At 47.6% G+C, this 18752-nt stretch overlaps 1 protein-coding gene across 1 annotated transcript in view; it reads left to right on the top strand.

Moving 5' to 3' along the window:
• The window catches only part of LOC147736943 (scavenger receptor cysteine-rich domain-containing protein DMBT1-like), a 533293-nt gene that overhangs the window by 159648 nt on the left and 354893 nt on the right, over positions 1-18752 (top strand). The window contains exon 6 of the mRNA XM_086922344.1: positions 3180-3212. Coding sequence (XP_086778470.1) covers positions 3180-3212 — 33 coding nt within the window. The remainder of the gene's footprint in view (positions 1-3179; positions 3213-18752) is intronic.

The raw sequence follows: 18752 nt of genomic DNA, 5'->3' as shown, positions 1-18752 counted from the left end.
GGGGGGAAATCCGACTCTAAAAGCACATCTGGCGAGTGGCTGCTCACGCTCACTATTCATGTGCTGTTGCATTCAGCATATTTCTTATCTCACATCCAATATGGACATATGAAGTAGTACTAGGCCCAGAATTATGCCCACCCATTGTTTTTACTTCTAGAGGCCTAGGCCCAAGCTCCCACTTACTTTGGACTGGTCATTTGACCAGTCTACGGCCCGCTCAGATCTGGCCATCTGCCGTGAGGCCCTGCCTTGCTGCACTGCTCTCTTACCCTCCTGCTCTCACTCACTCCTTCCCGCTCTCATTTTGACAAGTGCTACGTATTTTGCCTTTTGGGCTCTTTTGTGCTTCACGTCTGTGCTGTTTTGTCTTCTGTTGTGTCCTATTGTCTTTTGTGCTTTAGCTCTTGTGCTCTTTTGAGATGTCTTGGTTTAGTGCTCATTTCTCTTTTGTGCATTTGTCTTTTGTGCCATTTCATTTTTCAACGCAGTCTTCTGTACACATTTTTGTCCCTTTTCCTAGTCTTTTTGTGCCGGTATTTGTGTCTGTTTTTGTTGCCTTGACTTGTTGCATTTTCTGCTTTTGCTCCTCTTATCTCTCCCACTTCTCCCTTTGCTTCAGTATCTACCCCCACCTCCTCCCTCCATCACTTTACCCACATCTAGCCTCCACCATCTCCTTACCTGTTCTTCCCCTGCCTTCTCTCACTATGGATTCCCACCCGTCTGTAGCCCAAACGTTACGCTCCTCCCTCCCTTAGGGCATACTTAATGGTGGCCACTGTGCGACCCCATTGAGCAGGTGCCTGAGCCCCCGTTTCCATTTATCATGGACTGGTCCACTAACCAATCAAAGGACCTCCTCGGACCTAGCTGCCTGCCGCACTGCGCTCCTCCTTTCGCCTTCTCCATAATTTATAACCCTGAGCAATGAACTCCGCTCCCCTACCCGAGTTTGCGGAGATTTGTTAACTACCCATTCCATTAAAAACATGTAATTGAGGCAAAAACTCCATTCCTCCACGTATGCAGCTACTAAACTGCACCCACAAATGCTTTGGTAAAGCAACTTTACATGTTAAAAAGCATAAAACCAATTCACAAAAGTGAACTTTGAAAATGAAAATATCAGGCAATGACAGAGGTGATGATTTTGGGGTCCCCCCTAACCTAACCTAGGGGGAGGAGCAAGCAGACGCCTTGAACACAAAGAGCATATCATGCTGAACGATTCAGTGGTGGTCCCATCCTCCTAGGACCACCCCAAGCACAGTTATGGGCAAAAATACAATCCCCACCAAAGGCCCTGCAAAGCATTATGGGACGAGATTAGCAGTGGGCAGTGAATATTATAGTATCCAATATCAAAATAATTCTACAAAGAGATGCAGTTCCACTAGTCGTTACTAGGTGTCCCTCACGAGTCAAATGCTGTTGCGTTTGACTCATGAGGGACATCTAGTAATGACTAGTTGAACTGCAGCTCTTTGTAGAATTATTTTGTTATTGGCTAGACCCCTCATACATCCACTCCTGCAAAGCCTTCCACAACACTTGACCAGCATACCTCAACAACCGACTTCAACTCTCCAACCTTCCAGACAGCTACGCTCCATAACTTTTTTCCTCTTATGAATCTCATGCATCAGCATAAGCAAGTCAGGCCAGGACGCCTTCTCCTTCATCCCTGCCAAGCACTGGAATTCAACATACCAGGATGGCTACTGCGCTTGTCAGTTCACACTGTGACACAAGCCCTCATCAATAGTCAACCTATGGTATGCCCTCTGCGTAGGAATTGCCATACACCTCCTACAGAGACTTACAACCATACAGAACGCTGCAGCCAGACTCATCCTGACCTTCCCTGATGAACCCACATCCCATTCTATCCCAGGCAACTCCACAGGCTCCTCATACAGTAGTGATGCCAATTCAAGCTCCTGACCCACTTACACAAGGCTCCACATAACCTACATTACCCACCACCTGAATGTCCACCAATGGTTAAGAAGACTATGCTCCGCTTCCCTTTCACTTGCCCATACTCCCTGCATCTACCGGAGCAGAAGTGGAGGACGTTCCCTCTTCCACATCACAGCAAAGACCTGGAACAGTCTACCCACGCACCTCTGGGCCATCACCTCGCTTCCGGAATTCTGAATGGCCCTCAAGAGCTGGCTGTTCGAATAACTTGCAAGTGCCTGGATAACTTATTGGGTGATTAGCTGCACTTTATGCATCTAGATTGATTGATTGATTGACAGTCTGTCATGTGATAGAGGAGTCATTCTTGCAGATAAACCCGCGTATCTTGCTTCTAAATCAATTTCTAGTTTTATATGCACTACATGGAGCACATTATTGGTCAGACAGGAGAGCAAAATACCACAGAGGAAGCCAGTTCACCTCCAAGGTGTTTCAAGGGCAACGCCATCCATAGATCAGATTTGCCAAGTAACGCAAGGCCACCTGGTGTGGACCTCTGTGGCTCGGTAAAGCTGAAGTAAGACAAGGTGGCGCAAGTTGCTGCCTGCGTGAATCTGTCATGGGAGGGCATAAAATATTAACCAATACTAGTAGACATGGGAAAGCCTCAGAATTCCATGCCTTCCCAGGGGAAACGCTACAAGAAATATCTTTATGTGTTCTTGTTGTTTCCTCTTTCTAGGTGTGCAACATTCTGCAGCATGCTTAGAAAGAGGAAAATAACTCTGACAGTTGTTTGTGTGCAGGAAAGTGTACCTTCCTACACAAAAACAATCCTGCCTGTAACCCAGGCCCCCTTGCACCATGGTGTAAGGTGTGTCTGCGTTGGCGCTAGGCAGCGGTTTGTGCACCAGCAAAGGCAGAGAACAGGAATGCGCCATATCTTGATAGATAAGGTGCCTTCCTTCCCTCTCCCTTCCATGCAGTGCAGCAAGATGTCTTGGTGCATTGTCTGAAAACATTATAACTCTGGGCCTGAGACTCTAGAACAAGCACCTTTTGATCCTCAAATGTACTCGTTTGTTGATGAGATCCAGGGAACGTCTCAACGCAGACTGTATCATTTTTCCTCTACACACTGTGAGACTGTTGCTGATGTAGTCTGCATTTGTACACATTTATTGTTCGGACATCAGTTTGTATTTAAAACAAGGAATAATGATTTCAGTTTAATTTGTTTCTCTTTATAGAGAAGAGGAAACTTCAACCACAGATGTACAAAGGTAAATTCACTTTTAACAATATATTCATACATTAACACTTGCTTTGCCATAGGATATATTTTGATTAATGTTTGTGCATTTTTCTTATTAGCTTAGCACACTTTTGAACATACTACTGGCCCCACTGATATGTGCTTAGCTCCTACCTTGTGTCCCTACCAACACACCCTTAGCACGTGGCAATGTGAAACTGTGGTGGAAGCGCTTCAACTAGATTTGGAATATCTGATTTGCGGCTCCACCAGAGAGCTAACGAGCAGTTAGGAGCCAAGGGCCGGATATATTAATAGATTGCTTCGGCCTTGCATCAAGCAAGCTAACATAAGGTTTACAAAGCCACGCAAACCCACCTTGTACGGCCCTGCATTGCTTGGTGGTTCTGGAGTAACACAACGTAGGGCAAGTCGTGGCCCAGAATTACTCTGCCCTGAGAAGACATCCCATGGATGGAGCGAGGGTGTTACCACACACCCACCAATGATTCTGAAGCATTTCCAGATTTACCAACACTGTTGACAAATATCTTTATATTTTCTCCTCGTTCTTTTTTCTGCTGCACACATAGAAAGAGGAAAACAACTCCGAGGACTGTTTTTAGGCAGGAAGGTGTCCCTTCTTGGGCACCTTGTAGGTAGAGGCCAAATGCAACCTCTCCAATAAAAGATTCTGGAGTGGGAGGCTCTCAAGGCAAAGACCCAAGACTGGGCTTTCTTTCGCTTGACTGGGTACTACAGGAGGTTTGTGGAGGGGCATGGCACCATTCACTCAACCTGCCTCCAAATCCTGGAAAGGCCAACTGCATTGGCATCAGGATGCCAAAAGGCCTTTGACACCCTGAAAGAGGCTATGTGCTCAGCACCTGTCCTGAAGGCACCCGAATATAAAAAGGAGATCATTGTCCAAACAGACCCTTCTGAACATGGGATTAGAGGTCATAAACAAATGATGAGGGCCAGGATCAACCAGCTTGCAATATCAGGAGGTAGGGCCGGAGTCCCCCACACCACCAGCACTTTGGTAAGCAAGTAAAGAAGCATAAACCGATCTTTATCACTAAAGATAAGTTGGAAAGTACTAATACGTACCCTTATCTAGGTATTTTATTTGACAACAAAATGTCCTGGAAGCAGGCCATGTGCAGTAGGAAATTAATGTTTCTACGCGCAACAACTGCCCTGGTTACTTTTGCACGTAAACTTAGAAAGCCTCCTCCCGAAGAACTTCTGAAAATATACTATGCCAAATGCCACAGTGTGGCAGTCTATGCCGCGGGGGTGTGGGGCTACGCTGCCGTAGAAGCTCTTCAGCTGGTAGAGAACGGTTTTATTAGGTACATGTTGGGAACCCCAAAAGGCGCTCCAATCTACGGTAGCCATATTGAGCTGGGTATGGATTACATCACGGATAATATCAAAATCCAGCCCATTCTAATATGGCACCGAGTTTGGACCACGGAGCAGTGTAATTTGACCCGCTCACTCATTATGGACTGCCTGGGTCTGGCCTACTGGACAAAAATCCCCTGGCTGGCCGATGTGAGTAACTTTTTTAAGGATATAAACCATGTATTTCTTTGAGCCCTCAACCTTGTTAAGCATTTCAAGGAAAAACTTAAAAATGGTATGCTCATCACATACGATGGAGCTCCGCATATCCAAAGAAATTACCAAGATTTCCAATATCCAGACCCTAAGTGTTCAATCTGCCTTAGGCATTCAACCCTACTTGAAATACCACCTAAATGCATATGAAAAATATCTGTTGACCCGGTTTAGTTTTAATATTTTCTTTCGCATTGTTTCCTTTCAGAAAAAGCAAGATTGGTCAAACTCTATTACTAAGTGCCCATGTGATGATAAATCGGATCAATCCACAATCCATGTTACGCTATTTATCAGATTTTATGAATTACCTCGAAAGCGTTGGATTATCCCCCTATTGTCATCTATGGGTTTGAGATCCTGTCGTCCCGCTTTTCTTGCTCTACAATACCTAGACTCTGAATTTATTGCCAAATGCGTAGCTGGTTTTCTTAAAACATGTATAAAATATCGGTGTAAATATGACTAAATTGTCTTTTAATGCACTCGCACTTTGCCAACAGTCTGTATAATAACCCGAATGATTTTAACCGTATAATGTTTCTCCTATTTATGAAAACTTTGTATTTTGGTACAACCCTTTCCGCCGTCCAATTTTTATATATTCTTTGTTTTAATGTACTTTTTATGGTTCCTAAAAAATTATGGAAACCGAATAAAAGATATATGACTGACTGACTGACTCCTCCCTAAAGAGCAGCATTGCAGGGCCATTGAGAGGGAAGCCTTTGTTGTTCTTTCGTCCCTGAAGAAGCTGAGACTCTACCTGTTTGGCACTTACTACAAGGTTCACACTACCCGCATGCCCCTTAGATGGCTAAGTCAGATGAGAGGAGGGAACCGAAAATTGTTGGTGTGGCCCATTTCCCTACAGGGTATGCACTTTACAGTGGAACACAGACCAGGGACTGACCATGCCAATGCAGATGGACTTTACAGGTTTTTACACTTAGACAATAAGAACTACCAGGATATAGATTAGTTGCTGATCACCGTTTGTCTGGCAGAAGTTATGTAGTAAAGTTCCCTTTTGTGTCATCACCCACAAGCTTTTGCTCTAAAGCTGATGGTTATGAAAGTGGCAGAACCTGCTGCCCAGGCCTCAGTGCCAGAGCTCTCTCCCTAAAACATGATCTAGCCAATTGGTACTCCCAGTGGTCATGGACTTTAATCCCCAGAAAAGTTCTACCAAGGGTACCCAGGGCATGGGTGTTAAAGAGGTCACAAGGGCCTGAACCACTATTTGTGCCACCCTGAGTGACCAAAGTGAAGGGATGACAGTAGGCCTGTCATTGCAGACTGCAGGATCAGTGATAATTGCTCCAACTTGAATTTGCTCGCACCGTGTGTGTCAAGGTCAAAACCCTGTCTTTAATATATGTCAGTCACCTAAGGTAGGTATCAAAAGCCCAGGTGGCAGGGTGCAGTACAGTAAAGGCGTGGACATATAAATGCAAGTTTAGACTTCCCTATTGTAGTCATTTCCATTAAAGACTATTATAAGTCATCAGCTGTGCACAGGATAACATGGCCTGGTGGTCGGGCTTACTGAAGATCACCAGCTCCATTATGGTAGAGGTGAATATGGTCATGTGTGGTATCAAACAGCGTGCCTCCTCACATCTGACATGATTTTACTATCAGGACTTATGTGGCATGCAGTTTAAGAAGAAAACAACGGTGGAGGATTCCCAACAGAGCAGCACCTAGTCAAATATTCTCCCAAAAATTAATTCAGACCCACATTGCAGTACATGGGACAATATGTGTGCACACTTCAAAGAACACCCACCGTTACAATGTTGGTTCAAAACATGAACTATAAAGTATTTTAAACAAGGTCAAGGTGCACCACTTCAATGTTTCCAGAAACTGTTAGCTCTGATGAGGTTAACAGAAAAAATCACATTAGTTGTTACTTGTATTCTTTAAAAGTTCTTTTATTCAGTTCAGTCGAAAGTGAAAAACACGCACAGGAGCTACAGCCGACGCGTTTCGTCCTCTTGGGACTTCTTCAGGGCAAAATCAATCTCAAGTTAATATTCTTAGGTCTTCTCCCGTAGTTATTGGGTACGTAGGTGTGTCCATGACGTTCTAATATGCTGAATGAAGCATCCTGTTTGAAAAGCAGTTCTCAGTGGAGGAATTTAGTCTGTCAGAGCCGTTCTTTTTATTAGGCAGTGTATGTCTGTTTGTAGTCACATTGAGCCAATATATTCATCAAAGTATGGATTATATTCCAAGATAATGCTGGAACCAGGGTAGTAAGCATAGAATGACGATACTGTCTGATCTATTCTTATATGCTTGTTGTAGGGGAAATATTTGTTAATCCTCCTGCTTGAACACTCTTAATAAAGTGAATTAATGCATCCCCTGGTTCCTAGGTCAGCTTGTAACGCAGCGTCCTCCTCCGTCAGGTACCGGCGGAGGAGGACGCTCAGACAGTATCGTCATTCTATGCTTACTACCCTGGTTCCAGCATTATCTTGGAATAACTTGAGATTGATTTTGCCCTGAAGAAGTCCCAAGAGGACGAAACGCGTCGGCTGTAGCTCCTGTGCGTGTTTTTCACTTTCGACTGAACTGAATAAAAGAACTTTTAAAGAATACAAGTAACAACTAATGTGATTTTTTCTGTTAACCTCATCAGAGCTAACAGTTTCTGGAAACATTGAAGTGGTGCACCTTGACCTTGTTTAAAATACTTATGTGGCATGCACCCTGGTGGCTTCCTTAGAAACCCCTGATGAAGGGTCATCACTGACCCGAAATGCATTGGTTTGAATAAATATGTGGGTTACAAATACAACTGCTACCAAGAAATCATTGGAACAATGGCATTGACTTATTGAATAAATCACAAAAAGCTGATTTAACACTGGATTAAGCATCAATATTTTGATCAAAAGTTGTATGTTAAGTGTTTGAATCAGATTATGCAAACAGCATAGTTGCTGAATACGTCCACCCATCAGTTAGGCAGGGATTTCTCCCTCCTAGCACTCTTGTTCGCATTTACCTTAGAAGTTGCCCATCTATTCGCCACAGCCTTCCCTGTGCTCCTGCTGACAGCTTGCAGCTGCCATCGCCCAGACAGGAATCTGAGCTACTGCCTGGTAGTGTGAACTCCCCAGCGGCCCCCAGCGCCTTGAGACCCTCAGGAGTGAGTAGTCCGCGCTTTGCTAAATACTGGATTTCCATGTTCTGTTCTTTTCCTGGTATTTAGGACAACCTAGACAAGGTCAAACAACAATGCCCCTGGTTATTCCCTCTGGTCTGGCACTAGCACCATGGCATAGCATGAGAGCACAGCTGCTGTTTATGAGCACAGGAGTCTTGTCATATAATGGAGTGAAAAAACACTCATGGAGCGAAAGGTCAGAGACGAGATCACTACGTCAGCTGAGATGTAGGACATCCATCTGCGTATGCTAAGGTACAGGGTCCGCTACTTATCCCAGTGATCTTTGAAATATAATCATTTAGCTTCATTAGGAAGAAGGGGGTTAGGTTACTCTGTCTTGTATCATGACAGGGCTTTTTATAGCATATGGTACAATAGCCATGCTGATCAGGCCTGGGCGTAGGTCACAGAGTTTTGTTGCATGGATCTCCGCAAAGTGACTAAAAACTCCAGGGAGTTCCGCAAGTAGTGGAGTGCAGTGTGAACTGATGTTCGCACTGATCTTCCAACAGGTCAAGTAGAACTACCTTTGTGTCATGTGTGTATCTTACTGTGGACCAGTGAGAGAGAGAAAGGGTGTATCCTGTTACCGTGTTACATGAGAGAGTCGAGAGGGTTGTATTCTGGGGTTCCAATTCGCTTGTTTCTCTAGTAGGGTTAGGAGGGCAAGTGGGGAACTATAGCTAGTCAGGCACGGGCTCATAGGTACAGAGGTGTTGTGGTGACTCAGTCCCTACATGTCGATGTTCTATGGTCCCAAACATACTTCTGTTTCTGGGCAGAATCCCTGCTACAGAGGTAATGCCTCCCTTCCTGACAGGAGGGCAGGTGAAGTGGCCCATCAAGAAGGTGAGCTTTAAAGAATGCACTGCCTCTGATATGCACGCAGGCTGACTCCCAAAGCAGAAGCTGCCCTCCTCCTGTCCCCAGGCACATTTGCACCCAGGCTGATGGGGAAATTAGTTAGTCAATCAATCAATCAATCAAGCAATCAAGACATTTATATAGCGCACTACATACCCGTGAGGGTCTCAAGGCACGGGGGGAAACAGGTGCAGCTACTGATCGAAGAGCCAGGTCTTGAGGAGTCTTCTGAAGGCGAGTAGGTCTTGGGTCTGCCGTAGTTTAGTGGGGAGGGTGTTCCAGGTATTGGCGGCGAGGTGGGAGAAGGATCCGCCACCGGCGGTCATTCTTCGGATGTGAGGGACTGTGGCGAGGGCGAGGTCTGCGGAGCGGAGCTGGCGGGTGGGGGTGTAGAAGCTGAGACGTCTGTTGAGGTATGCTGGACCAGTGTTGTGGAGAGCCTTGTGTGCGTGGAGGAGGAGCTTGAAGGTGACCCTCTTGTTGACGGGGAGCCAGTGCAGGTCTCTCAGGCAGGTGATGTGGCTGCGGCAGGGGATTTCAATGATCAGGCAAGCCGAGGTGTTCTGGATGTGTTGCAGCCGTCTCAGGAGCTTGGCCAACGTTCCTGCGTAGAGGGCGTTTCCATAGCCCAGCCTGCTGGTGACGAGGGCCTGGGTGACTGTTTTTCTTGTTTCGGTGGGGAGCCACTTGAAGATCCTACGGAGTATATGGAGGGTGTTGAAGCAGGATGAGGATACAGCATTGACCTGCTTAGACATGGAGAGGGTGGTGCCGAGGTTGACCCCTGGGTTGCGTGCGTGGTCGGTGGGTGTTGGTGCTGTTCCCAGTGATGTCGGCCACCAGGAGTCTTCCCAGGCTGAGGGCCCAAGTATGAGGACCTCCATCTTGTCTGAGTTCAGCTTCAGTCCACTGTTCTTCATCCATTCGGCGACATCCTTCATTCCTTCGAGGAGGTTGGTTTTTGCGGTGTGGGGGATCTTTGGTGAGGGAGCTGCGTGTCATTGGCGTATGAGATGATTTTGAGGTTGTGCTGTCAGGCGACGTGGGCAAAGGGTGCCATGTAGATGTTGAACAGAGTGGGACTGAGGGAAGAGCCCAGTGGTATGCTCCAGATGATCTCGATGGCTTTGGAGAGGAAGGGGGGAGGCGGAAGAACTGGGTTCTGCCGGAGAGGAAAGATGTGGTCCAGTCCAGGGCCTTCCCTTGGATGTGTGCATCATGTAGGTGTGTTCACAGTGTGCTGTGGCAGACCGTGTCGAAGGTGGCTGACAGGTCCAGGAGAATGCGAGCCGCTGTTTCTCCGTTGTCAAGTAGGCTCCTGATGTCATCAGTGGTGGCAATGTGGGTGGTCTCAGTGCTGTGGTTGCTGCGGAATCTGGACTGGGATGGGTCCAAGATGTTGTTCTCCTCGAGGTAGCGGATTACTTGTTTGTTGATGATTTTTTCGGTGACCTTTGCTGGGAACGGAAGCAGGGAGATGGGTCAGAAGTTCTTGAGGTCCTTGGGGTCCGCCTTGGGTTTCTTGAGTAGGGCATTGATCTCGGCGTGCTTCCAGATCTCCAGGAAGGTTGCTGTCTCGAAGGAGATGTTGATTACTCTCCGGAGATGGGGGGCGATGGCTGTGCTGGCTTTGTTGAAGATGTTGTGTGGGCATGGGTCCACTGGTGAGCTGGAGTGAATGGTGTTCATGATCTTGCTAGTGTTTTTGTCATTGGCGCTGGACCAGGATAGCAGGCGGTTGGTGCTGCTGGTGGTCGTGGGGGTGGTGGTTGTCGGGCGGTCGTGGCGCTGAAGCTGTTGTAGATGTGTGCGATCTTGCTTTGGAATCAGGTGGCCAGTGAGTCGCACAGGTCTTGTGAAGGCGGGATGTCGTTGGTGTTGGAGCTGGGGTTGGAGAGTTCCTTCACGATGCTCTTTGCTGTTGTATGCGTTGTTATCTAGGCGGTCCTTGAAGGAGGTCCTCATGGTGGCTCTGATGAGTTGATGGTGTCTGCGGGTGGCGTTCTTGTGGGCTGTGTAGCTCTCCGGTGATTGTTCGCTGAGCCAGTTCTTCTCCAATTTTCTGCATGTTCGTTTGGAGGCCTGGAGGTGAACCAGGTGGCTTTCTTGCTGGTGTGCTTGTTGGAGGGTGTCTTGAGCGGGGCGAGGGTGTTGGTGCAGTCGTCAATCCATTGTCTGAGGTTGCGGGCGGTGGTGTCGGGATCGGTGGGGTCGAAGAGCGGGTTCTGGGTGAGGGTGGTGGTTAGCTGGTCTTTGGTGACTTTGCTCCAGCAGGATGGAGGCTTCTGTTGAGTGCGGTGGTGCGTGGTTGGCTTCCTGAAGGGGAAGTGGATGCAGTGGTGGTCTGTCCAGTGGGGTTCAGTGGTATGTTTGAAGTAGATATGGGGGCTTGCGGTGAAGATAGGGTGGAGCATGTGGCCAGCGGCGTGGGTGGGTGTTGTCACGAGCTGTCTGAGTCCGAGGTTGGCGAGGTTGTCGATCAGGGTGGTGGCGTTGGTGTCATTGTTGTTCTCGAGGTGGAAGTTCAGGTCTCCTAGGAGGATGTTGTCTGTGGAGGTGAGGGCGTGCGTGCTGATGAAGTCGGCGATGGAGTCGCTGAACTGTGGTCAGGTCCGGGGGGGTCTGTAGACGAGGGTTCCTCTGAGGGTGGTGTTGGGGTCGGTGTTGATCTGGAAGTGCATGTGTTCAGTGGTGCTGAGGGTGTCGTCGGTGTTGGTCAAGACTCTGAGAGTGTTCCTGTGGACGATGGCGATTCCTCCTCCTACCCTGTTGGTGCGATCCTTGCGGGTGATCTTGTAGCCTTCCGGGATGGCTATGGCGAAGTCAGGGGCTGAGGCGGGGTTCATCCAGGTCTCTGTCAGGAAGGCGACGTCCGGAGTGGTAGAGTCGAGGAGGTTCCAGAGTTTGACCGCGTGTTTGCTGGTGGAGCGGGTGTTGAGGAGGATGCAGTTGAGGTAATTGGGTTCCTTGGTTGGAAGTTTGGCTGGCCGGATGCTGGTGAAGCTGCAACTCCGGCAGGTGAAGGGTCCTTGGGTGCACTTCGGGGTGGCCCGGTAGCAGGCGTTTTCTCAGCGGGTGTTGAGTGCATGGAGGGTGCTGGTGTTGTAGTTCAGTCGGGAGTTGTTGCATCCGTGGGGGTCAGGGGTCCTTGCGCTAGGCGCGGACCGGCACAGACTGGCTTGCCTTCAGCGCGCCAGTGGCGCGGCCGCGTAGCGGCCGCCATAAGAAGGGGAGGTGGGAGGGAGGAACAGCTGAGTGGGGGGCGACAGATGAATTGTAGCGGGGGGGCGGGGCCGCAGGGGACGCATCGGCGGGAAGCGGGACCGGCGAGGGGGCGCGGGGAGGGAAAAAATACACAATCAGGGATCACAAAATACAATATCAGACAAAAATACAGGGCAGTAAGCACAATTTATTTAAAAACAAACACTGGGACAACAATGGAAGAGAGACACAGTTTGGGAGAATTACGGCAGTAAGCACCAAGCAGTGAGCACAAATTACAAAAACACCAGAGCAACAGTAGAGGAAAAAAACACAGCAGAGAAAGTTACGGGCAGCCCAAGGCCTACCAGGCGGGCCTCGAACTAGGCAGGAGCAGGGGGGTAGCACGGGTGCAGTCAGGTGGAGCTAAGCAGCGTGGGGAGCGACATGCCTGGAAGCAGGGTCAAGGGTCGTTAGTCAGAGGGCATACACCCCCAGAAGGCTAGCCAGACAGGTAGTTTGGGGTCCTGGTCTGTACAGCCAAGGAAGGTTTCTGCCATTTCTAGAAGTGACAGGATAGAGGAGTCCCGGAGACAAGTGTCTGCCTATAGCCTTGTCTTTGTTTGTGAGCGGGTACAACAGGGAACTGGTGCCTGCAAAAGCCCTGTCCCTTGTTCCTGAACGTATGTAAAAAGACAACAGTGTCTGCATGTAGCCATGTCATGTATTCCTGGTTGGATGTATTAAGAAGCCAGTGTCTCCAATTAGCTCTGACTTTTATTATTGAGCACGTTTAATATAACCTGTCCCTCATTGTTGGCTAGAGTGAATAGGAAACTTGTGTTATCTGTAGGAGAGTTGGGTCTGCTTCCTATGGTCACCCCCACTTTTTGCTGTGATTCTCTGGTTTTTCGACTTTAGTGTGGCTTTGGGCCTGCTAATCAGACCCACAGCCCAGCTGTTCTCTCTCTAAATTGATACCATGCACTTTATGGTCCCTTGTGAGACCCTGTATAGTGTACCATAGGTACCCAGGGCATAGGTGCACCCTAGGCCTACCAGGGGCATCACCATATTTTGTGCTACCCCTGGTTTGCCTTCCAAACTGACACCACAGGTCTGTTCACACAGCCTGGGTAAGGTGGTGTAATCACCCCTTACTTAGATATAGTATACCTATATCTACCCTTCCATATAGACACATATACACCTGTAAGCCACTCCTATGTTAATCCTCGACAATCCTGGAGGCAGAGTGCTTGGTTTTATGTGAGAGGGTGCCCTAGCATGCGCTGAGCCCCTCTGCAGCTTTTTGAACCATCTCCATATAGCTGTTCTATGATATAGCCATGCCATATAGTCTTAAGTGCATTATAATCCTCGCGGTTAATGCTAACTTTGGTTTGGCTTTATCAAAACATTACAATAAAGCACACTGGTTCAGCACTCCCCAAATCAAACAATAATTATCAAGTAAAAATTTAAGAAATCCGTTCAGTAGGGCTTAAAATGTATTTTATTCTTTTGCTTCATACAAAAAACGTAGCCAACGGGTTTCGTCCAGAGGACTTCTTCAGGGCAAGAACGTGATGTGACTATGTCAATGATGAATCTTTCAAAGAGTACGTCTGTTCATGGAATCTTTCTTTTTTAAGAGTCCAAGAATGAAAGGGATAGCCACCTTGTTACACTGCTAGCCAGTCCTTTGTATATTTACTACTACTGTTTGTTAGGACTGCGTAGTTAGAGTTGTGCCAAGATCCGCATCCAATCTCTGCGGTGCATGTAATAACGTGTAGTCATCTCACCGCGTAGTTTGTTTGGAAAAAGATTAGGTTTGGCTTTATCAAATCATGTTGTGTAAGGTATCAAACACTTTGGAATACTACCCCCCCCCCCGCCAGGGGGTAGCATTCCACCCTTCTAGAGGGAGAAGACATGTAGTTACTGCTTTACCCGGTTAAAGTTAAACAGAGCTTCAGCATCAAAAAATGGATGCTGCTGCCACAGACACAGGTCTGACCTCCTGTTGCTGGGGAACACTCCTGCAAGGAAGGCCTGGACAATAGGTTTCCTGTCCAGGGAGATGGCATCACCTCCCCAGACAGGGGTTTTGTGTATTGGGGCAGGGAGGGCTGCATTCAGTGAATGAACCTAGACACTGCCTGGGGCACACAAGGTGCTCCATGCATACCCGGTTCAAACCAGTTGCTGGGGTACTTCAGCCCCAGCTCTGGTGCAAAACTGGACAAAGGGAAAGGGGTGTAACCACCCCCTTCTCAGTTCCACCCATAGGAGGGACTTAGTCAGGTAATCCTGAGCTGGGATGGGGCAGTGAGCTAAATAACGGTGATGGATCAAGCCCTGATCTTTGGACTGGGTAAGAGTGGTCTGCTTAATTCAGACACTCTGTTCATCACCACCTCCTTTTCGGAATCGTTATTGGCCACTATAGGTGTGGCAGGGTATACTCAGACATGAGTCCCTTGCTCACTGCTCCATCAGGATTCAAGCAAGCCGGGCTGACGACGGCTGAAATGCCAGAAACCGGTCCCCGGAAGCTTGTCTCCTTTCTGGTGAAGAATTGGCTTGGTAGTTTGGTCTGCCCTGTTCCCATGATGCACTGGGCCAGGGACAGACTGATTTGCATATAGCCAGGTTCTGAGCTGGGATGGGGCAGTGAGCTAAATAACAGTGATGGATCAAGCCCTGATCTTTGGACTGGGTAAGAGTGGTCTGCTTAATTCAGACACTCTGTTCATCACCACCCCCTTTTCTGAATAGTCAGGTAATCCAGCCCCCTTTCAAAGTATAAGTATAGAAGCTGTGTCCCCAGGACTTTAGATTATCCTGGACGAATCTTTGAAAGACACATCTTGGACCTTCGATGTTCCATTCTGACTGGAAGATGGAAGACATCTCCCTTGTGGTCAAGGAGAGACCACCCTGTGAAACAGGCACCAACAGCATCTTTGCCAGTCTGCATCGTCGAGGCTCCCCCCAGATCCTGAAGACTTTGTGACTCAAGAACTGGATTTCCAGACTTTTCTGACCCATCCCACATCCACAGCAAAGCTGAGACATGTGGCGGTAACGAGAGATGTGCGACTGGACATCTTGAACATCCTGCATTTTGCTAACTGCACTCCTTCCTGAATCCTCAGGAAGTTGTGCATTGGGGTACAAGAAGCCCCAGCCCCAAACACTATTTCCACTGAAGCTCGAGCCCACACACTCTGCGAGTGTCCCGTGGGCCCCTCCTTTACATTTGTGCGTGATGTGTCTTCCTGGTTCCTTGCCTGTTGGCTAGTGAGCCCCCCAAAGATGCCATCTTGAATCTAACTTGCTTTTCTGGTTGCTCCAGGATTGCTCCAGCTTCCCTGAAAAGGAAAAGTGCCACAAACCTTGCTGGTCTGCAACAGAGCCAATCTTGACATCCTGCATGGGTTACGGTTGCCAAGGCTTGATGGGTCCAATCCAGATACCAGCACCGCAGTCATCTAGATTCATTGCGGTACAGCTCTAATCCAGCTCCTGGTCATTGTTGATGCCTCCTGGACCTCGTGGCTGAAGAGACAAACTCACCTTCTTCACCTTAAAGCACCCAACATCGCCCGGTTCTTTCCTGGTTCCTTCCTGGTCACTGGCTAGTGACCCAGACTCTGTCCCCTCTGCTTTCAGGTTCTTCACATCACCGATCCACCCTTGGATCCACCCGGACACTTTTCCTCTGGTCCCCTGCAGCACTTCTTTGCAGCTCTACATAGAAAACGATGATGAAACCCGACACGAAAAGGCACCTATGCACCCGGCTTCCCTGGGTGAGGTAACACGAGTACTCCGGTGCTCCCGTGGGTCTTGACTCTCGAAGTGTCCTAGTTTAAAAGGGTTTCATCCTAGTCCATCCGGAAGTGTCCTTAAACAGTAACTTTGTAACTTTTACGAACTCCATAGAAAGTCAATGGGAACCTGCGTCTGTGTTTAGACGTTGCACGCGGGCCCGTGCGGTCTCCTATTTCCTAACAACTGGTTGTGTAGTGTAGCCCCAGTGATTCTACAGGCCCTAGGCCTACTTTCTAACTCTCACGTGGTACTTATACCACTTTCTTAGTATATGGTTAGTGAGGCCCCTAGGGCATAACGTATACTGTGCAACTTATCGTGTATTAACTGTGTGACTTGTATTGTATTTTTACCTCTGACCTCATAAAGAGTGCAGAGGGGTTGTGTTTAGATTAAATAGATATATATTTGATATATACCTTGTGTGGTTTCCTTTCATTTGGTATTCAAGGGATTATATATGGTAAAACAACTTGCTTAACTCGCCTACTGAAGTCTTACCCTGAAGACTGCTGGTTCATGCTACCACTAGGATAGCTTTCTGTAAGGTTGACTTTACAACCACCAGCCATAAGGGTCGATTAGACTGGTGCAAGGTCCCCACTAGAACTAGTGGACATCATATGCCAGGATAACTTCTCACATTATCTGCATGCAGCCCTGCCTATTGGTGAATGGATGTAATAGAAAGCCGGTGTCTGCATGCAGTCCCGCCCCTTATTCCCTTATTGTTGGATGGATTTAATAGGAAGCTGATGTCTGCATGCAGTCCTGTGCCTTATTGTTGGATTGATGTAATAGGAAGCTAATGTCTGCGTGCAGTCCTGTGCCTTATTGTTGGATTGATGTAATAGGAAGCTGATGTCTGCGTGCAGTCCTGTGCCTTATTGTTGGATTGATGTAATAGGAAGCTGATGTCTGCGTGCAGTCCTGTGCCTTATTGTTGGATTGATGTAATAGGAAGCTGATGTCTGCGTGCAGTCCTGTGCCTTATTGTTGGATTGATGTAATATGAAGCTGATGTCTGCGTGCAGTCCTGTGCCTTATTGTTGGATTGATGTAATACGAATCCTGTGTCTGCATGCAGTCCAGTCCACTATTGTTGGATGGATATAATAGGAAGCCGGTGTCTGCATGCTGTCCGGTCCCTTATTGTTGGATGGATTTCTTAGAAGCTGTTGTCTGCCTGCAATCTTTCCCATTATTGTTGGATTAGTAAAAGAGTAGCATGTAGGTCTGACTCTAATTGTTGGATCAATCTATTACGGTGCTGCTGACTGCATGCAGTCCTGTCCCTTATTGTTGGATGATGGAAATTGGAAACTGCTGGCTGCATGCAGTCCTGTCCTTTATTGATGAGAGGATGTAATAGGAAGCCTGTGTCTGCATGCAGTCCTGCCCCTTATCATTGGATGGCTGTAATCAGAAGCCGGTGTCTGCATGCAGTCCTGCCCCTTATCATTGGATGGCTATAATCAGAAGCCTGTGTCTGCATGCAGTCCTGTACCCTATTGTTGGTAGGATGTAATAAGAAGCCAGTGTCTGCATTCAGACTTGTCGTCTTATTATTGGATGTATGTAATAGGATGCCAGGGTGCACATTCAGACCTGTACCCTATTGTTGAATGGACGTAATAGGAAGCCGGTGTCTGCATGCTGTCCTGTTCCTTATTGTTGGATGGATGTAATCAGAAGCCGGTGTCTGCATGCAGTCCTGTCCTTTATTGTTAGATGGATGTAATCAGAAGCCGGTGTCTGCATGCAGTCCTGTCCCTTATTGTTGGATGGATGTAATAGGAATTTAGTGTCTGCATGCAGTCCTGTAACTTATTGTTGGATGGATGTAATCAGAAGCCGGTGTCTGCATGCAGTCCTGTCCCTTATTGTTGGATGGATGTAATAGGAATTTAGTGTCTGCATGCAGTCCTGTAACTTATTGTTGGATGGATGTAATCAGAAGCCGGTGTCTGCATGCAGTCCTGTCCCTTATTGTTGGATGGATGTAATAGGAATTTAGTGTCTGCATGCAGTCCTGTAACTTATTGTTGGATGGATGTAATCAGAAGCCGGTGTCTGCATGCAGTCCTGTCCCTTATTGTTGGATGGATGTAATAGGAATTTAGTGTCTGCATGCAGTCCTGTAACTTATTGTTGGATGGATGTAATCAGAAGCCGGTGTCTGCATGCAGTCCTGTCCCTTATTGTTGGATGGATGTAATAGGAATTTAGTGTCTGCATGCAGTCCAGTTCCTTATTGTTGGATGGATGTAATCAGGAGCCGGTGTCTGCATGCAGTCCTGTCCCTTATTGTTGGATGGATCTAATAGGAATTTAGTGTCTGCATGCAGTCCAGTTCCTTATTGTTGGATGGATGTAATCAGGAGCCGGTGTCTGCATGCAGCCTTGTCCCTTATTGTTGGATGGATCTAATAGGAATTTAGTGTCTGCATGCAGTCCAGTTCCCTATTGTTGGATGGATGTAATCAGGAGCCGGTGTCTGCATGCAGCCTTGTCCCTTATTGTTGGATGGATCTAATAGGAATTTAGTGTCTGCATGCAGTCCAGTTCCTTATTGTTGGATGGATGTAATCAGGAGCCGGTGTCTGCATGCAGCCTTGTCCCTTATTGTTGGATGGATCTAATAGGAATTTAGTGTCTGCATGCAGTCCAGTTCCCTATTGTTGGATGGATGTAATCAGGAGCCGGTGTCTGCATGCAGCCTTGTCCCTTATTGTTGGATGGATCTAATAGGAATTTAGTGTCTGCATGCAGTCCTGTAACTTATTGTTGGATGGATGTAATAGAAAGCCTGCATTGAGCCCGGTCTCTTTTGCGTAGATG

This window comes from Lissotriton vulgaris, chromosome 1_1, assembly GCF_964263255.1.
Source record: "Lissotriton vulgaris chromosome 1_1, aLisVul1.2, whole genome shotgun sequence".
Taxonomy (NCBI): Eukaryota; Metazoa; Chordata; class Amphibia; order Caudata; family Salamandridae; genus Lissotriton; species Lissotriton vulgaris.
The sequence above is the reverse complement of the archived record's forward strand: the minus strand, read 5'-3'. Positions and strand labels throughout refer to the sequence as shown.